General features: G+C 32.5%; 3 protein-coding genes across 3 annotated transcripts; all 3 read right to left on the bottom strand.

The window, feature by feature from the left end:
• Positions 1 to 1460: 1460 nt before the first annotated feature.
• LOC126678876 (uncharacterized) lies at positions 1461 to 2684 on the bottom strand. The gene is made up of 2 exons (XM_050373789.2): positions 2456 to 2684; positions 1461 to 1724 (listed from the first exon to the last, which is right to left on the bottom strand). The coding sequence occupies exons 1-2, from the start codon at positions 2579 to 2581 to the stop codon at positions 1599 to 1601; spliced, it is 252 nt and encodes an 83-aa protein (XP_050229746.1). The 5' UTR covers positions 2582 to 2684; the 3' UTR covers positions 1461 to 1598.
• Positions 2685 to 3619: 935 nt separating this feature from the next.
• LOC126677514 (signal recognition particle subunit SRP54, chloroplastic) lies at positions 3620 to 9612 on the bottom strand. Its single transcript, XM_050372175.2, has 15 exons — positions 9370 to 9612; positions 9138 to 9276; positions 8968 to 9035; positions 8777 to 8878; positions 8462 to 8614; positions 8238 to 8315; positions 7672 to 7797; positions 7397 to 7499; positions 6679 to 6779; positions 5837 to 5974; positions 5616 to 5759; positions 5301 to 5376; positions 4622 to 4707; positions 4185 to 4310; positions 3620 to 4014 (listed from the first exon to the last, which is right to left on the bottom strand). The coding sequence occupies exons 1-15, from the start codon at positions 9532 to 9534 to the stop codon at positions 3907 to 3909; spliced, it is 1713 nt and encodes a 570-aa protein (XP_050228132.1). The 5' UTR covers positions 9535 to 9612; the 3' UTR covers positions 3620 to 3906.
• A 197-nt stretch (positions 9613 to 9809) lies between these two features.
• On the bottom strand, positions 9810 to 11099 carry LOC126678424 (protein ASPARTIC PROTEASE IN GUARD CELL 2-like). Its single transcript, XM_050373321.1, has one exon. It carries the CDS (start codon positions 11097 to 11099, stop codon positions 9810 to 9812), a length of 1290 nt encoding a protein of 429 aa, XP_050229278.1.
• Positions 11100 to 21632: the final 10533 nt, after the last annotated feature.

Genomic DNA, 21632 nt, shown 5'->3' with positions numbered 1-21632 from the left:
AGAATCCATAATGATTGTTCAAGTTTCATAGTCATTTTCTTGTAGATGTAAGATTTTTTGGATGGGTATTGTTTATTAGAATTTCATTGAAGATAACCCCAAGGCGTAGATGAGTTGGTAAGGCGCTCTTCTAGCTTAAGTGAGGTCGCGGGTTCGAACTGTACTCATGTATGCAGCCGTTTAAAACTTGGGGCCAGAGTTTGCCTCCCGCAAGGGACCTACACGGCTCGAAAGGGGATTAGTCTGAATGTGGAAGGCTTAAAGGTGCCGTCTCATAGTTGAGACCCGTTCAGGAAACCTCATAGACCCTATACCAAAAAAAAAAGAATTTCATTGAAGATGAGGATTGGAAATACTAAGCTTTAATGGATCAAGCGGATTGCCGGTAGGGATGGCAATGGAGAGGGGATTCCCCCCATGGGGACCCGCCCCTAATGGGGCAGGAAATTTCCAACAATTGCCCCCATGGATACGGGGATGGGGGAAGATTATTCCCCATCCACGGAGATGGGGAGGGGACGGGGGGTGTAGTCCCCACCCCATGGGGATCCCCGTCCCCGTCCCCATAGAGACCCGAATATTTTATATAATTTTTTATATAATTTGTAACGATGTTTAGTATATTGTATATATTTTTTAATAATTTATTTAATTATCATGATATTAAGTAATGACTTTTAACGATTTTTTATTTTATTTTAATTATTTTATTTTAATATTTAAAATTGCTGAATATTTTAAATGATTAATTAATTTTTGGGATAATTTAATTTATAATATTTTATATTATTAATATTGAACAGTTCATATTTTTTCTCAAATATTTTATAAAAATAATAAAAGTATTTAAATATTTATATTAAAATTATACGGGGATATGGGGATCCCCATGGAGATGAGGAATCCACGGGTATGAGGACAGGGATGGATTAATCCCCATCAAATAAATGGGGACGGGGATGGGGATAGCTTCCCCACCCCCACCCCGCCCCATTGCCATCCCTAATTGCCGGTCAAATCGGAAGGACAAATCGAAGACCCGTTTCGCTTCTAAGTTCTCGTTCGGTTCTTAATGCGGAATCGATGTTTAAATTTGCCTAATTTCAATTTATATTATACTTGTATTTTGGGTAATTTGTTAGTATTTTACATCAAAATTAGAAGATTATATATTGATTTTTCAATTGTACTCTACTCTTCATGAACGAATTCTATTTTTGATAAAAGAAAAAAAGTATTACCAATTGAACAGCTGACTAAATGTTGGAAACTGAATTGATTATAATTGTATATGGAAGAGATGGATATTACTATATTAGTATCGCATATCAGCTCAGTTTTCATTTGAATACGATGATCTAAATTCGATTATAACAAAAAAAATTAGTTGCTTGTTCCATTTCATTATATAAAACAAGTAGTTGTTTGAAAGAAAAAAATTGCTACAATCATCCCGATAATTAACTAATTCCACAACAATAATAAATTCCTGGAAATTGGGATAATTATTTAATAACAATTATAATAATAGACAAAAAAAATACATTAATGAGGTTTATGTATTTTTCATAAATCGGGTCTAGATAAAAATGTCGGTATCATTTCTCTCTCAATTTTTTGGTGAAGACAATAACAGCACCAGCCACAGCAACAATAACTGCTGAAACTAAAATGGTAGTCTTCAGTGTCTGCATTGCATCTTTCTTTTCCCTATTCTTGTTTTTCTGTTTACCACAAAAAACATATATATTTTGGATGTTAAAAAAGGATGGCATAATGATATGAAAACAAATTTAAATCTTTTCACATTCTTGCAAAATTTAATCAAAACTTTTAATTTTGATATACATGATTATTAACATTGATTAAAATTGTCATCCCATCTTTAGAACTAGATTAAATTTATTAAATTTTTGTAAAAATAATTAGAATTTTTTTATTTATCAGATCTAAAAGGATTAACAAGTTTTTGTGGGATACTAACCAATAGGGTTTAATTTAAAGAATTAGAAAAATTAAATCAATAGCGTATGAAATTTTTAAATTTTTTATTTTGGTTTTTGAATTTTTATTTTATTTTATATTAGTGTTTTAATTTTTTAAAATATATCTAACATGCATATGTATCCATTTTTTTTCCATCTATGTGCTAGAAGACAAAAGTAACTCTCATTTTATTCAAATTTATACGTCATATTAGTAAAAAAAAAGACGAATGTGTGCATAATAATGCACTTATAAACAAGGAATTAAAATATCAAACTAAATCAACAAAATTCAAAATTACATTTATCTTTTTAGCTAGTCCGGTGATCAGAAAGTGACTAAAAATACTCAATTAGTATATTTTAAAAAATTAAACACTAATTTAAAAAGTTCAGACATCAAAAGAGAAGATTAAAAAGTTCAAACACCGCTTGTGCAATTTATTGAAATAATTAAGTAGAAAAATAACCTTGATATCTTTAGAGGCAGCAATATGAGAAGAAACAGAATCAACTTCAAAATCTTTATTTAAGGCTGCATCCAATTCTCTCTCAACATCTGCTGCAGGAAATGTTGAATCTCCTTCTGTTCCCATTCTTTCTACACTTTTTATTTTCTTTTGATTTCTTGGTTTTCAAAGAAAAATTAAAGGAAAAAAAAAGAGGAAAATTCTAACAAAAGTTTATTTTTAAAATAGGAATTTAATGTTTTGACAAATGGAAGGTAACACTTGATAAAAGGTTGTTCAAGTTTTTTTAATGCTCATAACTCTCCGAAACTTATGTCCCATTCACTTATTTCCTACACATTTGTAATTACATATTATTATGCTTTATGCATTCTGAATATTTCTGTCTATATAAATATAGGGTGCCACTATTTTTATAATGACAATTGATAGGGACATAAGAATATTTTTTAGATTCAAGGTAATTTTTTTTTCTTTTCCCTATCAATTATTGTTTTAAAAATAGTGCCATCGTAAATACAGTCACTAACCATTGACAATCATTATCTTTTGTCTCTTTCTTCTTCCGTTCTTTTAATACTTATTGCTTTAAGATAAATTGTTAATATTAAGAAAGTTTAATTTTTATTTTAAATAATAAATATAATCCAATTTGTTAGGCTGATTAACAAAAAAAAAAACTAGTTTAATAAATTCAATTATCTATTTAATAAAAAAAAACACAATTATAAAAATCATTTAAAATGATAAAGTGTAGTCTATAAGTCTATTTACAGGCATACATTTAAGAAAACTGATAACTAAATAAAAACGAAAATACTATCCTACAACTTGAGGACTTGCTAGTGAGAAAAGTACGTATTATCACTATGCTACGAGGGGAGTTCTATACTATAACAGCACCAGATCAAGCTGCAAAAACTAATTTGATTATGAAAATTTAGTACTAAAAGGTTATAGGATGAGACCCATACTTACACCGATACATATACACCAATGCAAATTTATAAAAGGATAATTACTAGGTTAGGTCAAAATTACTATTTTTTCCCCATATTTAAAAGATCACTAAAAAAGGGTAAAATTTTAAATTATAGAAGATGTTTTCTTTTTTGGATCTAGTCTGAGAGTGATGAATTGCTTCACTCATCACTACTGACAAAATTTCATGTAATGTATTGGTCTCTTACTTTTTGTTTGTTAATAATACACATTTGAATTTCTGAACAGCTTACAGTTACATACATTACATATGTGGTGTCTCCTTACAGCGACCCGCTAATAATCATCTAAAAGATGCAATCAAGGTCGGAAAAGAACGAGTCCTCGTAGCGCAAAGAATACCTTAGCAAGCACAAAAAACTGTGAGCAGGAATGAGGTTTGAGGGCTACTATGATCAAACGCTTCAAGAGTTCCTAATCATGGTTCTGCTTCCCACCACTTTAATTTCTTAGTTTGTTGAGCCAAAACCACGGGGGCTTGGTCTCGACGGTACTGAATCTGCAAATTGTTTTCTTGATTCCGACTTTCTCTTCCTTCTTGCAGTGCCAGGAGGAGCCTTATTTAGAACAAACCAAAAATGCCAAATGGTTAGATTAAAACCCACAAGTGTAATAACCAAAGATTCAATGCATACATTTATCCGCACATGACACATGTACGTATAATAAACACGAGAATATGATTGGTTACTGTCCGAGTAGTTTAATGCACAAGTATTTAAGGTACCTTCTGTTCAGCTTTGAGTGCATCTTCAAGATTGCTGAGAGCAGGAATAGATCCACCCTCCATTACACCCATTAGATTCTTCATACGGACACGCATTTGGAAGAGTTGAGCAACAAGTTGACTCACCTAATGTTGACATAATAAATTATACCCTCTACGAAACATTGAGCTACTATTAGCAAGCTAAACTAAATACTGAACCTCCCAGGTGTACTAGTAGGCTATAGTAAATTCAGTATGCAAACATGTAATCTATGTTGCACGGGAACTTGTCAACTAATATGTTTCGGCAATTTTTTTATTTTCGAAAACGCTTCTGAAATTCTGAAACTTTATAACATGTTTTTATAAAAAAACGTCATTTTTTGTTTTTCATTTTAACGTTTAAGTTTCCGTGCAACATGGTATGTAACATATGATATAGCGATAACAGATACCTGCTGCTCTGTTTTCCCAGACTCCTGAGCAATTCTTTTCCTCCTTGTAGGAGACTCGGCCAGCAATTCAGGCTTCTCTTTTTCCTCTGTGAAAATAAGTAAGTTAGATTGCTTTGGAAGGACTAGAAATTTTAGCATCAAACACAAAAACCAAATCGGCAGCGTAAACACGAATTAATTATTATTGTTATTCAAAACAGGTCACTCAGACTATTAGTTGCATTGAAGAATACTGTATTAGATCAATCTCAATTTGAGAAATAGGCAATAAACTGTCCCCAAATTCTGGCCTTTGTTACTGTAATAAATTAATTAGCCACATCACACCAACGCAACTTGCATCCTTTTGCGACAAGTAGCATGTAGAATGACAAATAATGCTACTGATTTCAAGGTTCTAATTCAATTTTTTCCTTTCGAAGCATGTGAAGCCAAACGGTGTCAATATCTTGTCTTAGTTATTTTCTTATGATTTAATAAATCATTGTTCCCTGATAATGAGAACATTGGATTACAATGGACACTTTGATGACATAAACTATGCATATATGCATAGCATTTTCACATCCTAATCCCCACTTCCTTACCATCTCAATTTGTTACTGTGCATATATTTGAACATATCCACCTTGTATATTTTAAAGTTGATTATCGAGTGTGTTATTCAAAATTAAGATACCCGGAGTCATTGCTTCAATCATTGATTCCATTATCTTTAAACTCTTCTCCGCATCTCGAATCTGTGCAGGAGTAACCTGTTGCATACATATAGGAAACTTATTGAAACTTCTTCCAGCAGACAGTTGTGTTAACAAATAAACAGATTATAATTCTCGGCACATTCCACTTTTCAATTCATAGGCTGAACTGGAGAAATGCATCCTAAAAGCTGATGGTAGAATTACCTCTACAAGTGATCCAAAATGTGCATGATGTAATATGCATACCGGGAGCAAAAATAACAATTATGAAACTGGTAAGCATGCTATTATACCTTTCCCATTCCTGGGATCATTCCTAAGACTCGAGTCATGGAACCCATACGTGCAACAGCGCGAGTTTGCTTTAGGAAATCATTGAAGTCAAACTTGGCACTCATTATCTTCTTTTGCAAGTCTTCAGCATCTTCTTGTTGCATCTGTACAGAATAGATGACAAAGACATAATATAATCGTTTCTAAGACAAACATGGTAGAATAGTTTACCATAACTTACAACTTCTTGTGCCTTTTCTACAAAAGAAAGTACATCTCCCATTCCTAGGATACGCCCAGCCATACGATCTGGGTAGAAAGGTTCAAGATCCTCCATCCTCTCTCCTCTCCCTACAAGCTTAATTGGCTTCCCTGAAACCTGCCACAAGTTCAGCTATTAGATACAGAAGAGAGAATTAAATCTCAATACAATAAAAAAATTCTTTGCTAGATATTTCTGCAGTGCACCAAAATGCCAAATACTAAAAATGACAGTACGAAATGCATAATAACTGTTGCTGCAAGTAATAGGCAATCAAACATAATCCCATTCAAATTACACTATTATTCTTATTAATGGAATTTAACAAGCCTCTCTGACATAATGCTTAAGTATGCAGTTTTTGATAGTGTAGAAGTGCATTCAACAAGAGAATTCCCTCTTTATTTAATGGTCAACAATCATTTGGCTTACTTCAAGCAATAGCCCGCCTAAGTGCTGTCTCTTTTTGTCTAATCCTGCGTCCCTTCCCTTCCTTTCTTCCTATTCTCATTTCTTGATCACATAAAATGTCTATGCAGCTTGCTAGAAATTCTAGAAGACTAGAACTATAACTCATTTGCCTCTTATATTGCCCCAAGAACTTCATAGCATGCAAACAATTATCACCAGAAAAGCATCGATTTAGAATGATCCCAAAACCCAACAAAATAGAAAGGCTTGAGTAGTTTTGTTCAACATTGACATTCATGCTGGCAGATCTCCTAAGTATCATAATAGTTCTAAGGATAGATTCCTTCATCACGAAGAAGCCCTTATAAAACAACATAATTTAATGAACATCTAGAAATTATGAAGCAAACCTCTTTAACACTCAGAGCTGCACCACCTCTAGAGTCTCCGTCCAGCTTTGTCAAAATGGCACCCGTAATTCCAATTTCAACATTAAAGGTCGTAACCAATGCTGTGAAATATAAAAAGGAAAAAACACAATACGGTGTTAACTTTTAAACTAGTTGTCAGAGTAAGTGTAGCCCAGTATTGCAAATCAAAAGTAGGACAGAAAGTAAAAGTCCGTGGGACTGGAAACATGATGCATGGATGAACTTAGATGGCCTATCAAATAAAAAAGGACAGACATACATGCCAATTTTATCAATTTTACTTTCATAATGTCAAATTTTTTTTTTATCGGTACACCAATTAACAAAGGCATGATTGATAAATGAGAGAAAACAGTAACATTAGCATTCACAATGGGAAACTGTTATCAATGATAAATGAAATGGAAAAAAAGAGTCATTTTAGCATAAAAGAAACTTATGAATGGATCAAAAGCGAAGTATGATCTCGTAAACAGGATATGAGATTGTTTCTCATGCAACCTAACAGCTAATGACTACTCTCATAACCCCTTATTGAAACTCAAAATTTACTACACCGGTACACCCAACTATATGAAGAATAAAATGATTCAGAAGCACTTGTTTAATGCTCATAAAGAAGGGAGAAACAATTGATCATGGTGCAAGAAGACAAATTAAAACTTAAACTATCAGATAATGAGGGTCTATCTCTTACCTGCAGCTTCTTGGCCAGTCATTGCGTCCACAACAAGCAACACTTCTGTAGGATTTAGTACCCGCTTCACTTGTTTTAGCTCATCCATCATTCCTTTATCTATCTGTTGACAATTAAGATAGACAAATAATTAAAATTCAGGGGATTGGTACAAAAAATATATGAGAATAAAGAAATTATTTATTGATAAAAAGAAATATGAGAACTTTTTAAAACAAAATGTCTATGCATTTTGCATTACAAGATCATCAAATGTGTAGGTGAAGTATCATTACCTGCAGTCTTCCAGCAGTATCTACAATGACCACATCTATGTTTTTCTTTTTGGCCTCCTCTAAGCCTCTTTTAGCTATTTCTGAAGGTTTAACCTCTGTGCCCTCCGAATAAACAGGCACACCCACCTGTCACAAACTATAACTAAAGATGAGAATGATAAATGATAGCCAAACATAACTTATTGAATTATCAATGTAAACATAACAAATTATATAAAGCAGACTTTGTTGTTATTACAAATTTACAATGCATCACATTCTAAGAAGGGCTAAAAGTCATATCAAATTAATAACCAAATCAATCTGATTAGAAATGCAAGAAATATTATTTCAATTTGGTCTATGATACATAAAGATAAATCGCATTTACAAGTCAAAATTAACATCTCTGGTCAGTAGAAGAGTATCAATCATCAGTAACAAAAACATTAAATATACTTATAACATGTTTTTAATTTCACATATTCCAGAAAATAGTGGGGCAGATAAAAGTTCAAGAAAGTGAAACAATCAAATTGTGCAACATATTACTGTACAATTGGTGCAAAAGGCTGGAATTCAATTACCCGTTCACCCAATATAACAAGTTGGTCAATAGCAGCAGGTCTATACACATCTCCAGCAACAAGCATGCAAGATTTACCCTGCAGAAAAATCACATGTTCATAGTTAAGCATAATACAATGATTTCAAACAAATAAAGCATACTGCGCGCACATCAAACAAATAGCAGGCCCATTCACCAATAAGAAATTTACATATAAAGGCTAGTCAGTCCTAAAAATTGAACCTGTTTCTTAAGATAATTTGCTAACTTAGCACAAACTGTAGTCTTTCCAACTCCTTGTAAACCAGCCAACAATATGACAGTAGGGCTGTATTTTGCAAAAACAAGTTCAGACACCTCTCCACCCATCAAGTTCACAAGCTCACCATGTACAATCTGCAACAACAAAGCAAAGAATAACTACTATCAAGCAAATTAAAGATAAATGAAACAACAATTTAGTAATTATGTACTTCAAAGTTACAAATGCAGAAATACCGTGCATTCTGACAATATAACATTGCTTCAAAAGCAAATTAAATTTATAAAAACACAAACCTTGACAAGCTGTTGGTCTGGTTTGACCCCTCGTATAAGGCCGACACCAACTGCTTGATCACTAACCGACTGAACAAACCTTCTAACAACAGGAAGACTCACCTGCCACCAAAATCAACTCTTAAAAATCATTATCTATATCTTAAGTCTATGGTCGGAATAAAATAATTTGCAAAGAATTCAATTCTTACATCAGCCTCTAGAAGAGCTCTCCTAATATCTCTCATAGGCTCGGCAATATTTTCCTTCGTCAAAGTTTCTTAAAACATTAACAACAAAGAGATTCAAACAAACAAACATAAAATTATCAAATAAATCTAAAACAATTAACAAACAAAATAAAATTTAATCAATAATAAACCTGCTCCTTTAAGCTTGCTCCAAGCAGATTCAAGTCCGCTAGTTAACTGTCCAAACATTTCAGCTTTTATAACCACTCCACGGTGAAAACCTCTGTTATTACCACTGCTCTTACAGTTCACCCAGCGCCACATCTCCCTCTGTTGAAACAATATAAAATTACCACACAGTCAAAAATTTCTTCTACCAGTGAATAAACCACTAACCGCAAGCTAAAATTCAGATAACATTACAGTGAAGATGTTTGCCGAAGAAGAAAGCGAAGTTGAAGAAGAACAAAAAGCGGAGCGGAATTTGGCGCATTTTGAGAGGTTTAAGCTTCTAGAGTCGGTTATTGCTACTGCAGAAGCTGATGAGAAATGGCGGGAAGCTAACGTCGATAACTGTACGGCCTCCATCTCCGGCGATATCTTCTCTTACTTTCTACTTCTGTTTACTGTTGATTTTATTTTATCCGATTAAAATCAGATTCTCTCTATCCGGTTGAGAGGGTATTATAATGTACAATGCGGAGTAGGATGTTAATTAAGTCTCAAAATGGAGAAAGGTACACATCGACCCTCATATTGGGCTATAGTTTTAACTTACCCCTTAATAATTTTTCTACTTCAAAATGGCAACTAATCTTATTAAAAAGGTTAAAATAGACCCTCGTTTAACATATAAAAGTAACTCAACAATCATTTGGGGAGATTATAACTGTCTTCCCTGAAAGATCAAAAGAAAATCTTGTCTTTTCAAGTTGGTGACTACCCAGAATAGTTGCATTCCTATCATAAGGCAAAAACGCAAAACAGTAAACCCCCGCCGTGTCGGAGTACAAGATTTGCTCCGGTAGCAATTTCAGATACTTGTCGCCGCCGCCAAAATACAACGACACAGTCGGAAAACGATGAAGCTGGAACTCCGGGTCTAACTCATAACATACATCCAAAAAATGATCATACGATGGAATAGGATCGAACTCATCAGAAGCCTCAGCCACAAATTGATCACGGAATTTGGTATAAACATCTCTCGGAAACCTAGTTATCAAAGTTCCGGTATCCACCACCACTCCATATCCAGAATTAGGGTTCCATACACCATGTTTTACTGAAACATCATCGCCGTTGATTTTTATTCCGGTGAACTCCACGTAGTAAGATTCTGGATCGTACGGACTCTCAAGTAATGGCACGAAGAACGAGTCGTATTTTAGCTCCGGGAATTCATGCAGGTAGAGTTGTGATTTTTTATCAAGAATTCCGCCGTACCAGTCGTAATTAACCAAACAAAAAGAGAATTTGGTAGCATTGAGCTGAGATGGGAAAGCGTAGTTATTTTTGTTAAACCCCATTATTCCGGCGAACAACCCATGATGATACCAGTGGCCGGAATTTTGTCTTCCGCACCCGAAGGTTATATTCTGTGAATATACCCGATCCTCCGTCGACAAAATCTCGGTCGATAATACCCCTGTGCTATAACCGCCATTCCCGTATTCAATATCATAATGACACTGATCGTCATTATAATCTTCGTTATCAATAAACCGCTCACTGGAGTTACAGTTACTTGACGACACATCAACGGCGTCGTATGAAAGAGACACGTCGTACTGATATTTAGGGTCGTTTATCTGATTAAAGCAGGCCAAGCAGGGGAAGCACTGCCACCAAATAAGCGGCGATCGAGTGTCTAAAAACAAGTGAGTTTGCATTTCGGTTACGCCGATCCTGACCTGAACTACGTGTTCTCCGGTGAGACGAGTAACCAGAGGCGTTTTGAATCTGTCTTGATCACGGGATAATCTGTATGAATTGAAAGAGTTGGAATTATTGAAAAATGAGTTTGCGAACTTTCCGATGTGGTGTATGGGGAAGCTGATGAGTGACTTTGCAGTGACATTATGGTTTGAAAAAGTAATGTAAAGAGTTGGGACGAAGAGTAAAAGTAAATGGAAGCTATAAGAAGGTGTCATTTGTGTTTGATAACTCATAAGGTACAAAATGGATTACAAATTCAAATATTATACTAAGACTTAATTTTTGGGTGTTGTCATTCAAATTTTGCTTGACGATTATGAGAGTTGAGTCACAAATCTTAGTTTAATTGTATTAGTTGAGTCATACATTTCTTAAAAGGCCAACTACTTGTGTTTTACTTGTGGTTAAGACTTCTCTCTCTAAAATTTTTCTCTCCCTTCTCTCTAAAAAAAACTCTCGAATCTGTGCCGGAAAATCATCTTCTCTCCACCCATAATACTTATTATTATAAATCTACTATTGCTTTCAATAAATTCTTGTTAAAATTTTAGTTTTGGTTTGGGTCTTTATTTTGTTCATCTTTGAAAAAATAATAAGGTCTTTTATATCCTCATTTGTTTATATTTTTTAGATTTACAAGAACATTTAGTGTTTGTTTGAGCTTTAAATCCAAATTCTTGTAAATCTAAAAAAATGATGAGGTTGTGGATCTATCTCTTTAGGATCTAAATGAAGATGGAGATCGGAAATAATAGACTTCAACGGATCAAGCGGATCGACGGGCAAATCGGAAAGAGGAATCATCTAACACCCGCTCAACGAATCGTTGTGTTTAAGTTTCGGGACTCAAGTTTAGATTTTTCTCTATTTTTCCGATTTTTTATAGCTTGTATTTGAATTGTTGCTTATTATTTATTATCTCAAAATTAGAAAGATCATATATATGACTTTTGTTATATGACTTTCACTTGTTGTAATTTAATCTTCATCAATGATTTTAACTTTGGAAAAAAAATACTTGTGTTTCTAATATAACCATTATATTTTTATTAGGTTTAATGTCTTAAAAAAATTCCGACCTTTCATCCTCTTTTCAATCCTATTTTGATGTTGAAAATTTATCAATTTTACCCTGTTTTGCATTTTTTTTTATTTCAGTTGTACTCTAAAGCATAAAATTGACCTTTTTTTATTTGACAAAAGTTCAAAAAAGTTCTTCAAAAATGATCAATTTAATATAAAAAGTTAATCTAATGCAAAAGAGTAAATTTAGAGAATTGTTTTGAACTTTTGCCAAATAAAAAAGGTCAATTTTATACTTTAGGGTACAATTGAAATGAAAAAATACAAAATAGGGAAAATTGATCGATTTGCAACGTCAGGGTAGAAGTGAAAAGGGGATGGAAGGTCGGGTTTTTTTTAAGACATTAGGCATTTTTATTAATATTTTATTTATTATTTTAATATTAAATTTAATAATAATTGATGATAAATATCCCCATCCCAAAATTATAGTCCATTTTTTCCTGTTCACACAGCTTGAAAAATACAATTAATGCTCTAACTTTTCACAACTTTATTTTTATTTTTCCTATCATACACTTATTAAATATTACGACTAATTTACTCTTTAGACAAATGGCAATAAATAATAAAATTTAAATAAGGGTAACATGAAAAATCAACACTCGAAATTAAAATTTACAAGGAATGTGGACAACTATTTGTGATAAAAAAAGAAAAGAAAAATAAACTATTATTTTGAGAAGGAGAGAGTATTAAATTTCTAAAATATATATAAAACTAAAATCTAAATTTAAAGTATTAAAAAAATTAATTGTTATTTGAAGAAGATGATATTTTATTTATTTATTATATAGTAGTAATTTGAGTTTTTTTCTTACAATAGTAATTTGAGTTTAATAAATTAAATAATAAATTTTATTTAAGGCAACTTTATATTTGTGAATAATAATAAATTTTATTTAAATTTGTGATAACTATTATAAATATAAAATATTTGAGATTAAACCAAAAAGTTTGCATGTCCACGGTACCATAAATTATATTAATATTTTATTATAGAAAAAACCACAAAAACATAAAAAAAAAGACTTTTTTTCATGAGATACAATTTGTTTACCACTTATTACAACTGTATTGTTTTTTTTTAAATAATTTCACCAACACCACTTTTGTAAACGTCAGCATCCGATACTGATATCAGCATCTGATGCTGAAGTCGGCATGCATCAACCGGTTTGACGCACGCGGATGTATTCAAAAAGTTTCAAAAGTATCAGATATAATTTATACATGATATCAGCGTCCGATACTTTTATTTTCCCTATCAAAAGTATCATATATAAATTATATATTGATATCAGCGTCCGATACTTTTGTTTTCCCTATCAAAAGTATCACAGATGTATTCAAAATATATATATCATGTATAAATTATATTCGATCATTTGAACCATTTTTCCTGTTTTTTTATACGTTTTATAACGCCGCCTCCATATATCTATCATATTAGCTATAATAAATGTATCAAATATATATCGAAAATATATCCACAATTATTTTATTTCAATTAGCTATTATTAATATAAAATAAATTAAAATTGACTTTAATTAATAAAATTAATAGATTTTTATATAAATACAATTTTTGCTAATTTTATTTATAAGATTGTTTTATATATCAAATTCTATTTTTATTTTTGAAAAAATAATAGTGCAGCCCTATAAAAGATGGGGAAAACAAACCCACTGAAGCAGATTTACCAGCACACGCTAAGGAAATCAGATGGACAACATGGACAATTAGAAAGATAGGCAGTACGGTGAGTGGGGACCACTAAAAATTCCAGCAGCATTCCATCACTACCCTGCCGTTCTATTCTCTGTACTCGTTCTCATTACTCCTACATCTTTATATCCAATAAACTCCCCAATTCAAAAGTATCGCCATATTTATTACTAAAATACCCATACAACCCACTGTATATGTCACACCATAACGTCCCGTCCACGCACAATTTTCTGAAAATTTAATTTTCTCAAAGTGATGTGTTCTCATTTTATTGGAATGGTGCTGATGAAAGAAAATGATAATTTTGATACTGATGTAAAGTCTTTGAAAGAAAAGGTGTGAAAAAGAAGTTTATATTTTGTTTTTTCTTAACTGATGGGTTAATAATTAAATATAGATATCTATTTGATAAACATGTTAATAAAATTTGAATACTAATATATAGGTATTTACACTATAACAACAAAGGTCTATTATTACATCAGACAAATGTTACTTGATATTAAAAAAATAACACATAAAGTTTATATCAACATTTTTCACGAATGTTATATGTGTGTTACATTTGATGGTGTCGTTATGTGTTTAAATGACATTTCATGCAAATGTTGGTAGCTAACTAGCCATCTATAGTAACATTTTATAATATTTTTGTGACATTTGTTTGTATTATTAGATCATTCTTATAATAATATATTCATAAAGTATTGCAATAAGCCAATAACTACTACTCCCTCCATCCCAAAACAATAGTCCACTTTCTCTTTTTCACACAGTTTAAGAAACACAATTAATGCTCTAATTTTTCACAAATTTATCTTCATTTTCCCTATCATACCCTTATTAAATGTTATGACTATAGGCTAATAGCAATAAATGGTACATTTTCAATAAGGACAATATGGAATAAACACTTTAAATTGTGATTTACAAGGAAAATGGACTATTGTTTGATACAAAAAATATAAGGAAAGTGGACTATTGTTTTGGGACGGAAGAAGTAATTTTTATTATATGAACTATTTTTGACGACATTTATAAAATGTTACTATTTATATGATATTACAACATTTATTCATATATTGTAATAAATCTCATTAGAGAAATTATTGCAACATAATATATATTATTTAAACTAAAAAAAATATCATTTAAACATGTATAGAGACCTTTTAAAAATATTTTATCAACATGATGTAATAACATTTTAAAATTGCTATTTAAAATTTTATGTTGCTTGTTATTATGACATTAGTCGAATGTTTCAAAAAGTTAAAAAAGATACCGTATTATAAAATTGGCAGCGGATAATATTTAATAGACAAAATTGTATTTGTAATGAAATTAATTAAAAAAATTAAAAAGGAACAAATTTAATTATCACATAATTGATAATTCAAATATATATTTAACCAATAAAAATATTTATATAAATAATGACAATTTTGCAACACGGTTTAACGAGGAAGCCAACTATGGTAAATAAAATTTAAATCACTGTAATACCCCAAAATATTTTAAGGTAATTAAGTCGTGCCACGTGTCGTGATTTCCGATAAATTAAATTAAGGAGAATTTAATTTAATTATATCGGAAATTCAGAATAAAAATTTAATGAGTCAATTAGCGGGATTTAAGGAATTAAATTTGAAAAGTTGGATGTGGAGATATTTCGGGGCTAGATTGTAAATTTTGAAAAGTTTAGGGGCTAAAGTGCAAATTAGCCAATTAATCCCGAAAATAGAAATTTGAGGATTTTCGATGGAAATCTATATATTAAGTTAGTATTATTTATTCGGAGATAAATAATACGTATCTGAATTAATAGAAAGATTAATTAAATAGGTTTTGGATTAAATTGAAACTTTTGAAAAGTTTCAAGGACCAAAGCGTACTTTAGCCAGGATATATATGAGATTGAGATGAATGAAAGAAGGGATCAGAACCTTCATTCCTTTTCTTTCTTTCTTTCGTTCTTAACGGCGATTACGGTTCGTCGCGCGGTTTTCGTTTCTCGTCCGTTTCCGACGTTCTATAACTCCAAACGATCGTATTTCGACGGGTAATCACGGTAAGCTTGACGTTTTACCGTTTCGTTGATTATATTTTGAGTTATATCGATTCAAAGTTTTAGGCCACGAAACGATTTTATCGTTTTATCGAGTATAGGATTGATATATAGCGTTTTGAGCTTAGAATATGCGTTTTGGTTAAGTTTGGAGCGTTTTTGCGTATATAGCAGGTCGGAAACCCCGGAAATCGATTCCGGGGGATCGTGCACGACAGTACACGATCGTGTACTGTGGTACACGAACGTGTACTTGTGGTACACGAACGTGTACCATCAATGGTACACGAACGTGTACCAACATTGGGTACACGAACGTGTACCAAGGTACACGAACGTGTACCTCCCTGCACGAGCGTGCACCCTTCGATTCTCGCACCCTGAATCTTCGTACCTCGACTGAATTAATGGAATTCACGTATTGAATCGGAAATCGAATAGTAGTTAACCTAATGAGGTTATAAGAAGATTAAATTGGAAGTAATTTGCGATCCGTAAACGAGTTTGATATCGTTTAACGGGATATGCGTGAGAAGCACGACGACTAATGAAAGTGAAACGTGTCGAGCCTCGAGTCTAGAGTCAATCTTAGAATAGGATTCTGATGTGAGTCAATGTTTTGAAATTGTTTTAGATCCAGCGAGGCAAGAAGGAGCTGGACCAGGAGCTCGGGAAGCTTGACGTTTCTAAAGCCCCGACGTATTTTTGGATAAGCGTTTTCTGTGAGTTTATACGATTTGCTTTTAAAGTATTTATTTAAGCAATTATTTTATATTGCTTTATATTGGAATTGCATGTTTTATATGCGAAACGCTTTTATGAATTGCGCATATGTTTGATTTGAAACCGGTATTGATCCGATGGAACGTGCTACCTATTGGGCGACAATAGGACTGTGTGATCACCAGTTTTGATATGACTCAGCTGGGAGCTGATGATGAATATGAGATTTACGATTAGGTTATGATTTAGATACGCAGAGTGAACTCGGCTACGGTGTAGCCTGGAAGTCCCCGTATCTAGTGGCTGGGCCACCAGCGAGTTGGACTCGCAATTGATATTTATGATTGGGTTGATCGATTGATTAGTAGTATCTTTGAGGATTAAGGTTTCAATCAGATCTTGTACTTGGCTGCATATGATTGATTACGATTTTATGTTTTATTTGAATACTTATTAGTAAATGTATGAACTCACTCAGTATATCCCAATATACTGACCCCTCACAGATTTCCTTTCAGGATAAAGACGCTTTGAAGCAACAGACTTCTATCCTACTCCCAGAAGTCTGTATTTTTGAGTATGTAAAGAAACAGTACTTTACTCTTAGAGCTGCAGTAGATAGGTATTTTGCAAGTCAGCTTGTATGTGTAGTTTTCTGTAAATATAACTTTAACGTTTTAAAGTTTTAAACGTTTACGCTTGCTGCGTTATTTATATTGTGACTGCCAGAGGATATATGTGCCTGGCATGTGTGCTTCTGCATGATACGTGTTTATTTATGTCATGCATGACGTTTATGTTTCGCGAAAAATTATTTTACGTTTTTAGGCTTGCTACGGGTTTCGGAGCAACCACTCCCATTCCCTAGCGCCGGTCTCGGCTCTGAGATTGGGTCGTGACAATCACAATTTGAGACTTTGAAAAGAGTTACTTTTTGAAGAGCTTGGCAAACATATTGCACATTAAGTTAAGTGGGAGAAAAATGGCAGTCTACACTGGTCTTGAATCCAATTCAAGCATAATAGTTAAAAAAGGCAGGTTTTAGTGTTTAAAGAGTGAAAAGTTGATTAGTTAGACTCTGATGTAGTAGGCGTGATAAATTAAATTTAAGTTGAAAACATGTTACACGTTAAGTTAAGTTAGATGGGAATTAAGCAGAATATTAAATTGTAAAATGAGCAAAGAGCTAACAAAAAACAACATAGTAGATTAATAATAATTTTTACTACATGAAAACAAAGACTACAACCTAATTCTCAAAAGGCACTGAGGCAACAGCAAAAACACACCATTACATATACAACTTAACTACATCAACTAACACATCAAAAGGAAAGTTGATATCCTATAAGTTATTTAACCCCGTGCCCAAACCATACAGCTTCAGACTATCGTTTTAAGATATTTTCCTTTTGAACATGGTTCGGTTGGAAAGAACCACGAGCCTTGCAACAGTCTTTCCAAGTTTTTTAAAAATCTTTTTCATTGCCTTGTACTTGGCCAATAGTTGTGCGTAATCATTTTGAGAGGCACCATATGCTACAGTCATGGCAACAAGTTCTTTGGTCATCACATTCAGTTCTTTGGTCAGTGCAACAACTTTAGGAGAGTGAAAATCAGTTATAGTTCGGTTATGGCGGCGTTTTAAGAGCTCAACCGCAAAATAAGCCGCAATTTCCTTTAGCATGATCTGCAGTTAACGTGCTTACTCCTGTCATTTTCCCACTTATATTATCCCCATTGTCATAGGTGAACACCATTGTTGCCTGATATATATTTGTGTCTGCTTCCATAACAGTCTTATAGTAGTGTTTTGGAAATCCTAACGAAGTCAAGTTGCTTTCCAAAATTTAATCATATGATATTAGCTAAAAAAATAAAATTCTTGTCATTGACATTAATAAAGATGTGAAGATGGAAAGTAAAATAATATCTACTGATTTGTTATGGAAGTGAGGGGTTTGGACATAAAACAAATTATAGTGAAATGATGTGGAAAAAAATTAAGTTTGTGAAATAAGCAATAGTAATAACTACCGTCAAGTCGAGAACTTTTATAACCTCTGCTGTAAAGCCTGTTTACCATGAAAAAACAACTTTAGTAAATAGTCAAAGAAGGTATTAAGAAGATAGTAAAGTAGGCAATTTTAATAGGCTTAATATATAATTTGACCCCTGAACTTGTACCCTTTTACCCATCTAACCGTTAAACTTAACGTCTGACCTATCGAACCTCTGAACTTGTTAAATAATTTGATTTGAACTTGATAAATACATAAATATTGAACCCCTCCACGTCCACCTGTCACTTGAAACATTCTAGAAGAAGTTGTGCACGTAGGGGTTCAATGTTTCCGTATTTATCAACTTTAGGGTTCAAATCGGATTATTTAAAAGTTCAGAGGTTCGATAGGTGAGATGTGAAATTTAGGGGTTAGCTAGGTAAAAGGCTACAAGTTCAGGGGTTAAACTATGCATCCAATCAGTATTAAAATATACCTTCTACTTTTATACGTCTGTGTCTTGCACTTTAAAACCTATGACAATGAAAAATAATTTTAGTGATCAATCAATAAATGCATATATTTACTCATAAAGGTGTGAATATGGGAAGTAAAACAATATACATTGAATCTGTTATGACAGTGAGTGGACTGAACATAAAACAAATTGTAGTGAAATGCTGTGGAAAAAAAATTAAATTAGTGAAATAAGAAATAGTATAACTACCTTCAACTTGAAAACTTCTGTAACCTGTGCTGTAAAGCCTGTTTACCATGAAAAAACAACTTTAGTAAATAGTAAAATAAGCTATTAAAAAGATAGTGAAATCAGCAATAGTAACAGTTACCTTCTACTTTTGTACGTCTGTCTTGCACTTTAATGCCTATGAATAATGGAAAAAAAACTTTAGTGAACAATCAATAACTGCTTATATTTACTCATGCTATAAATGTGTATAAATGAAAGTTACCTTTTGAAAGAGACAAATGAAGCAAAAGGCACTACTTATCCTTATCATATGCTTACTTAAATAGTGGTGCATGCAGGGGAAAAACAGGAAGTACAAAGTATTATACTTAGTCCTCATGTTGCCACTGAAGAAGTAAAACAGTTGGATGCACATTCAAACAGTAACTGCCAACGTATCAAAAAAACGATGGATAAGAGCACACATAAAACTACTTCTTGAAGAAGCTACACACCAAAAATATCTATGATTAAGTGTCGCTCATCGAAGCACTCATCATCAAACCAAACTATGTCAATCCCTTCTTAACTAAATCACTTAAAGATGTACAATATTCTCTTTACCCAGTATCAAGTCTCAAACCAACTCTGATTGACTCAGAAGCAACCGAAAGAAGAAGTTGTATAAACTATCTCTACACGTGCCATGTATGAATTTCGTTATCCTGTAAACTTTTAGATTTTCATCTCCTCTATTCACAGTTTAGTTTGCGTCATCACTAACCTCCTCTATTTTGATCGTTAGCTTTTTTGTTTGTTTATTTCTTCTATTCCTATCCAAACAGTTTTGTGTCTGCTTCTTCTACTCCTTTCATTCATTGTTCATCCTTTTTTTGGCATGCACCCGACAACTCCATGTTATAAATTTTTGACCACCTTTGAAATCTAAGTCATGATACTTTCTTGTAAAATTATAAAAGTTTACGATATTTCCGGATTTAAAACTATGTCAAGTGATGCACAATGTTTTTATTCTGCATAACACTTTTTTCAACATTTTAATCTTCTCCGTGTGTCTAAATGAGCCATAACTCATCTGATTTGACTAACATTTTGATCATTGACTATGCTGTTCTTTTGGGTGAAAGGTAGAAGATGTTCTTATACAAAAATTTAAAAAGACAAACACCAGACATCAAGATAAAACAGCAACATCATTCATTGTTACATCAATAGTTCTTTCTTTTATTTGTATCCATGAATGCAAATGACTTATAACCTAACCATTTTATTTTGTTTTGATGATCGGGTTGCAGGATGTACCTTTTAGTCAGCACTACAAAGAGAGCGACGAAAGACGGCAAACCACTAAAGATGTCAACAAAATAAACCAAACAAGAAGATAAGTTTTCTATACTGAAATTTTGCTTTACCACATACAACCTTTGCTGGTAATATTCCGATATAAAGTTCAGACTATATAATCTTGAGCCTTTGATTATGAATCTCGTAGTTTGTAGACTTTCAGTTGCAGTCATTTATTAATTTTGAGTTACCTATTGTTTTTAAATATTAATTCTTTTCCTTTTGAAAATACTTAAGAACTTATTGAGTTGATGACATGACATTCAACAGATTTCTGTTGAACTGGACCACGCAAGTTGACACCTTCAATTTGAAAACAGGTAGCTGTTCAGGTTATGCCTTTTTTTATCAAATAAATACGGATTAAACGGTATCTTAATAACTATGTGGTGATTGCATGTGAGATCCGGTGGATCCGGAAATGGACATGAGTGTTTCAGCTCTGAATGTAGGGAGAGGATCCAGCTAGAAAGCTCTGGCCAATAACAACATCAATTTTCTTTTTTGTTTTTCATTAAATGTTCTTTTAACTGGTTCTTTAATATATAAGGGTAGTTTTTTGTGTTTTTTCAATTGGCGCCATTTTGCATGAGAGCATCGGCTAGGATATGTTGGAACTCCCACCATTCTTCTATTTATATACTAAATAGGTTTCACGTGCTATCATGTGGCTAGCTATTTGAAAGTAAAAAAAAGGTGTCCAACTAAAAAGTAAAAACAGTAAATGACAATAGAAACAATTAAGATTTACAAAGCCATTTGCCTATTCTAAGATCAATAAAACAAATATTGAAGGGCTAATTAAATAAAACCCAAAGCACTACTCCAAAATTAAATGACGGTACATGACATAAAAATAAGGGTTAATTATATATAAAATCACCACCTTCACATGATTTTTCAACATTTCGAATCTTTTACAAAAATATTTATTCGATAAAAAATTATAACAAACGACCAATGATAATAATAAAAGAGTTGAAACCAGTAAAACACAACAAAGAAGAAGTTAGATGTAGTGCTTCCTAAAAAAATTGAAATAAAGAAGATTTTTTTTAAGTTATGAATTATTTATGAATATATAAA

This window comes from Mercurialis annua, linkage group LG4 (genome assembly GCF_937616625.2).
Source record: "Mercurialis annua linkage group LG4, ddMerAnnu1.2, whole genome shotgun sequence".
In the NCBI taxonomy this organism is placed as follows: domain Eukaryota; kingdom Viridiplantae; phylum Streptophyta; class Magnoliopsida; order Malpighiales; family Euphorbiaceae; genus Mercurialis; species Mercurialis annua.
This window is presented reverse-complemented; position numbering and strand designations above follow the sequence as displayed.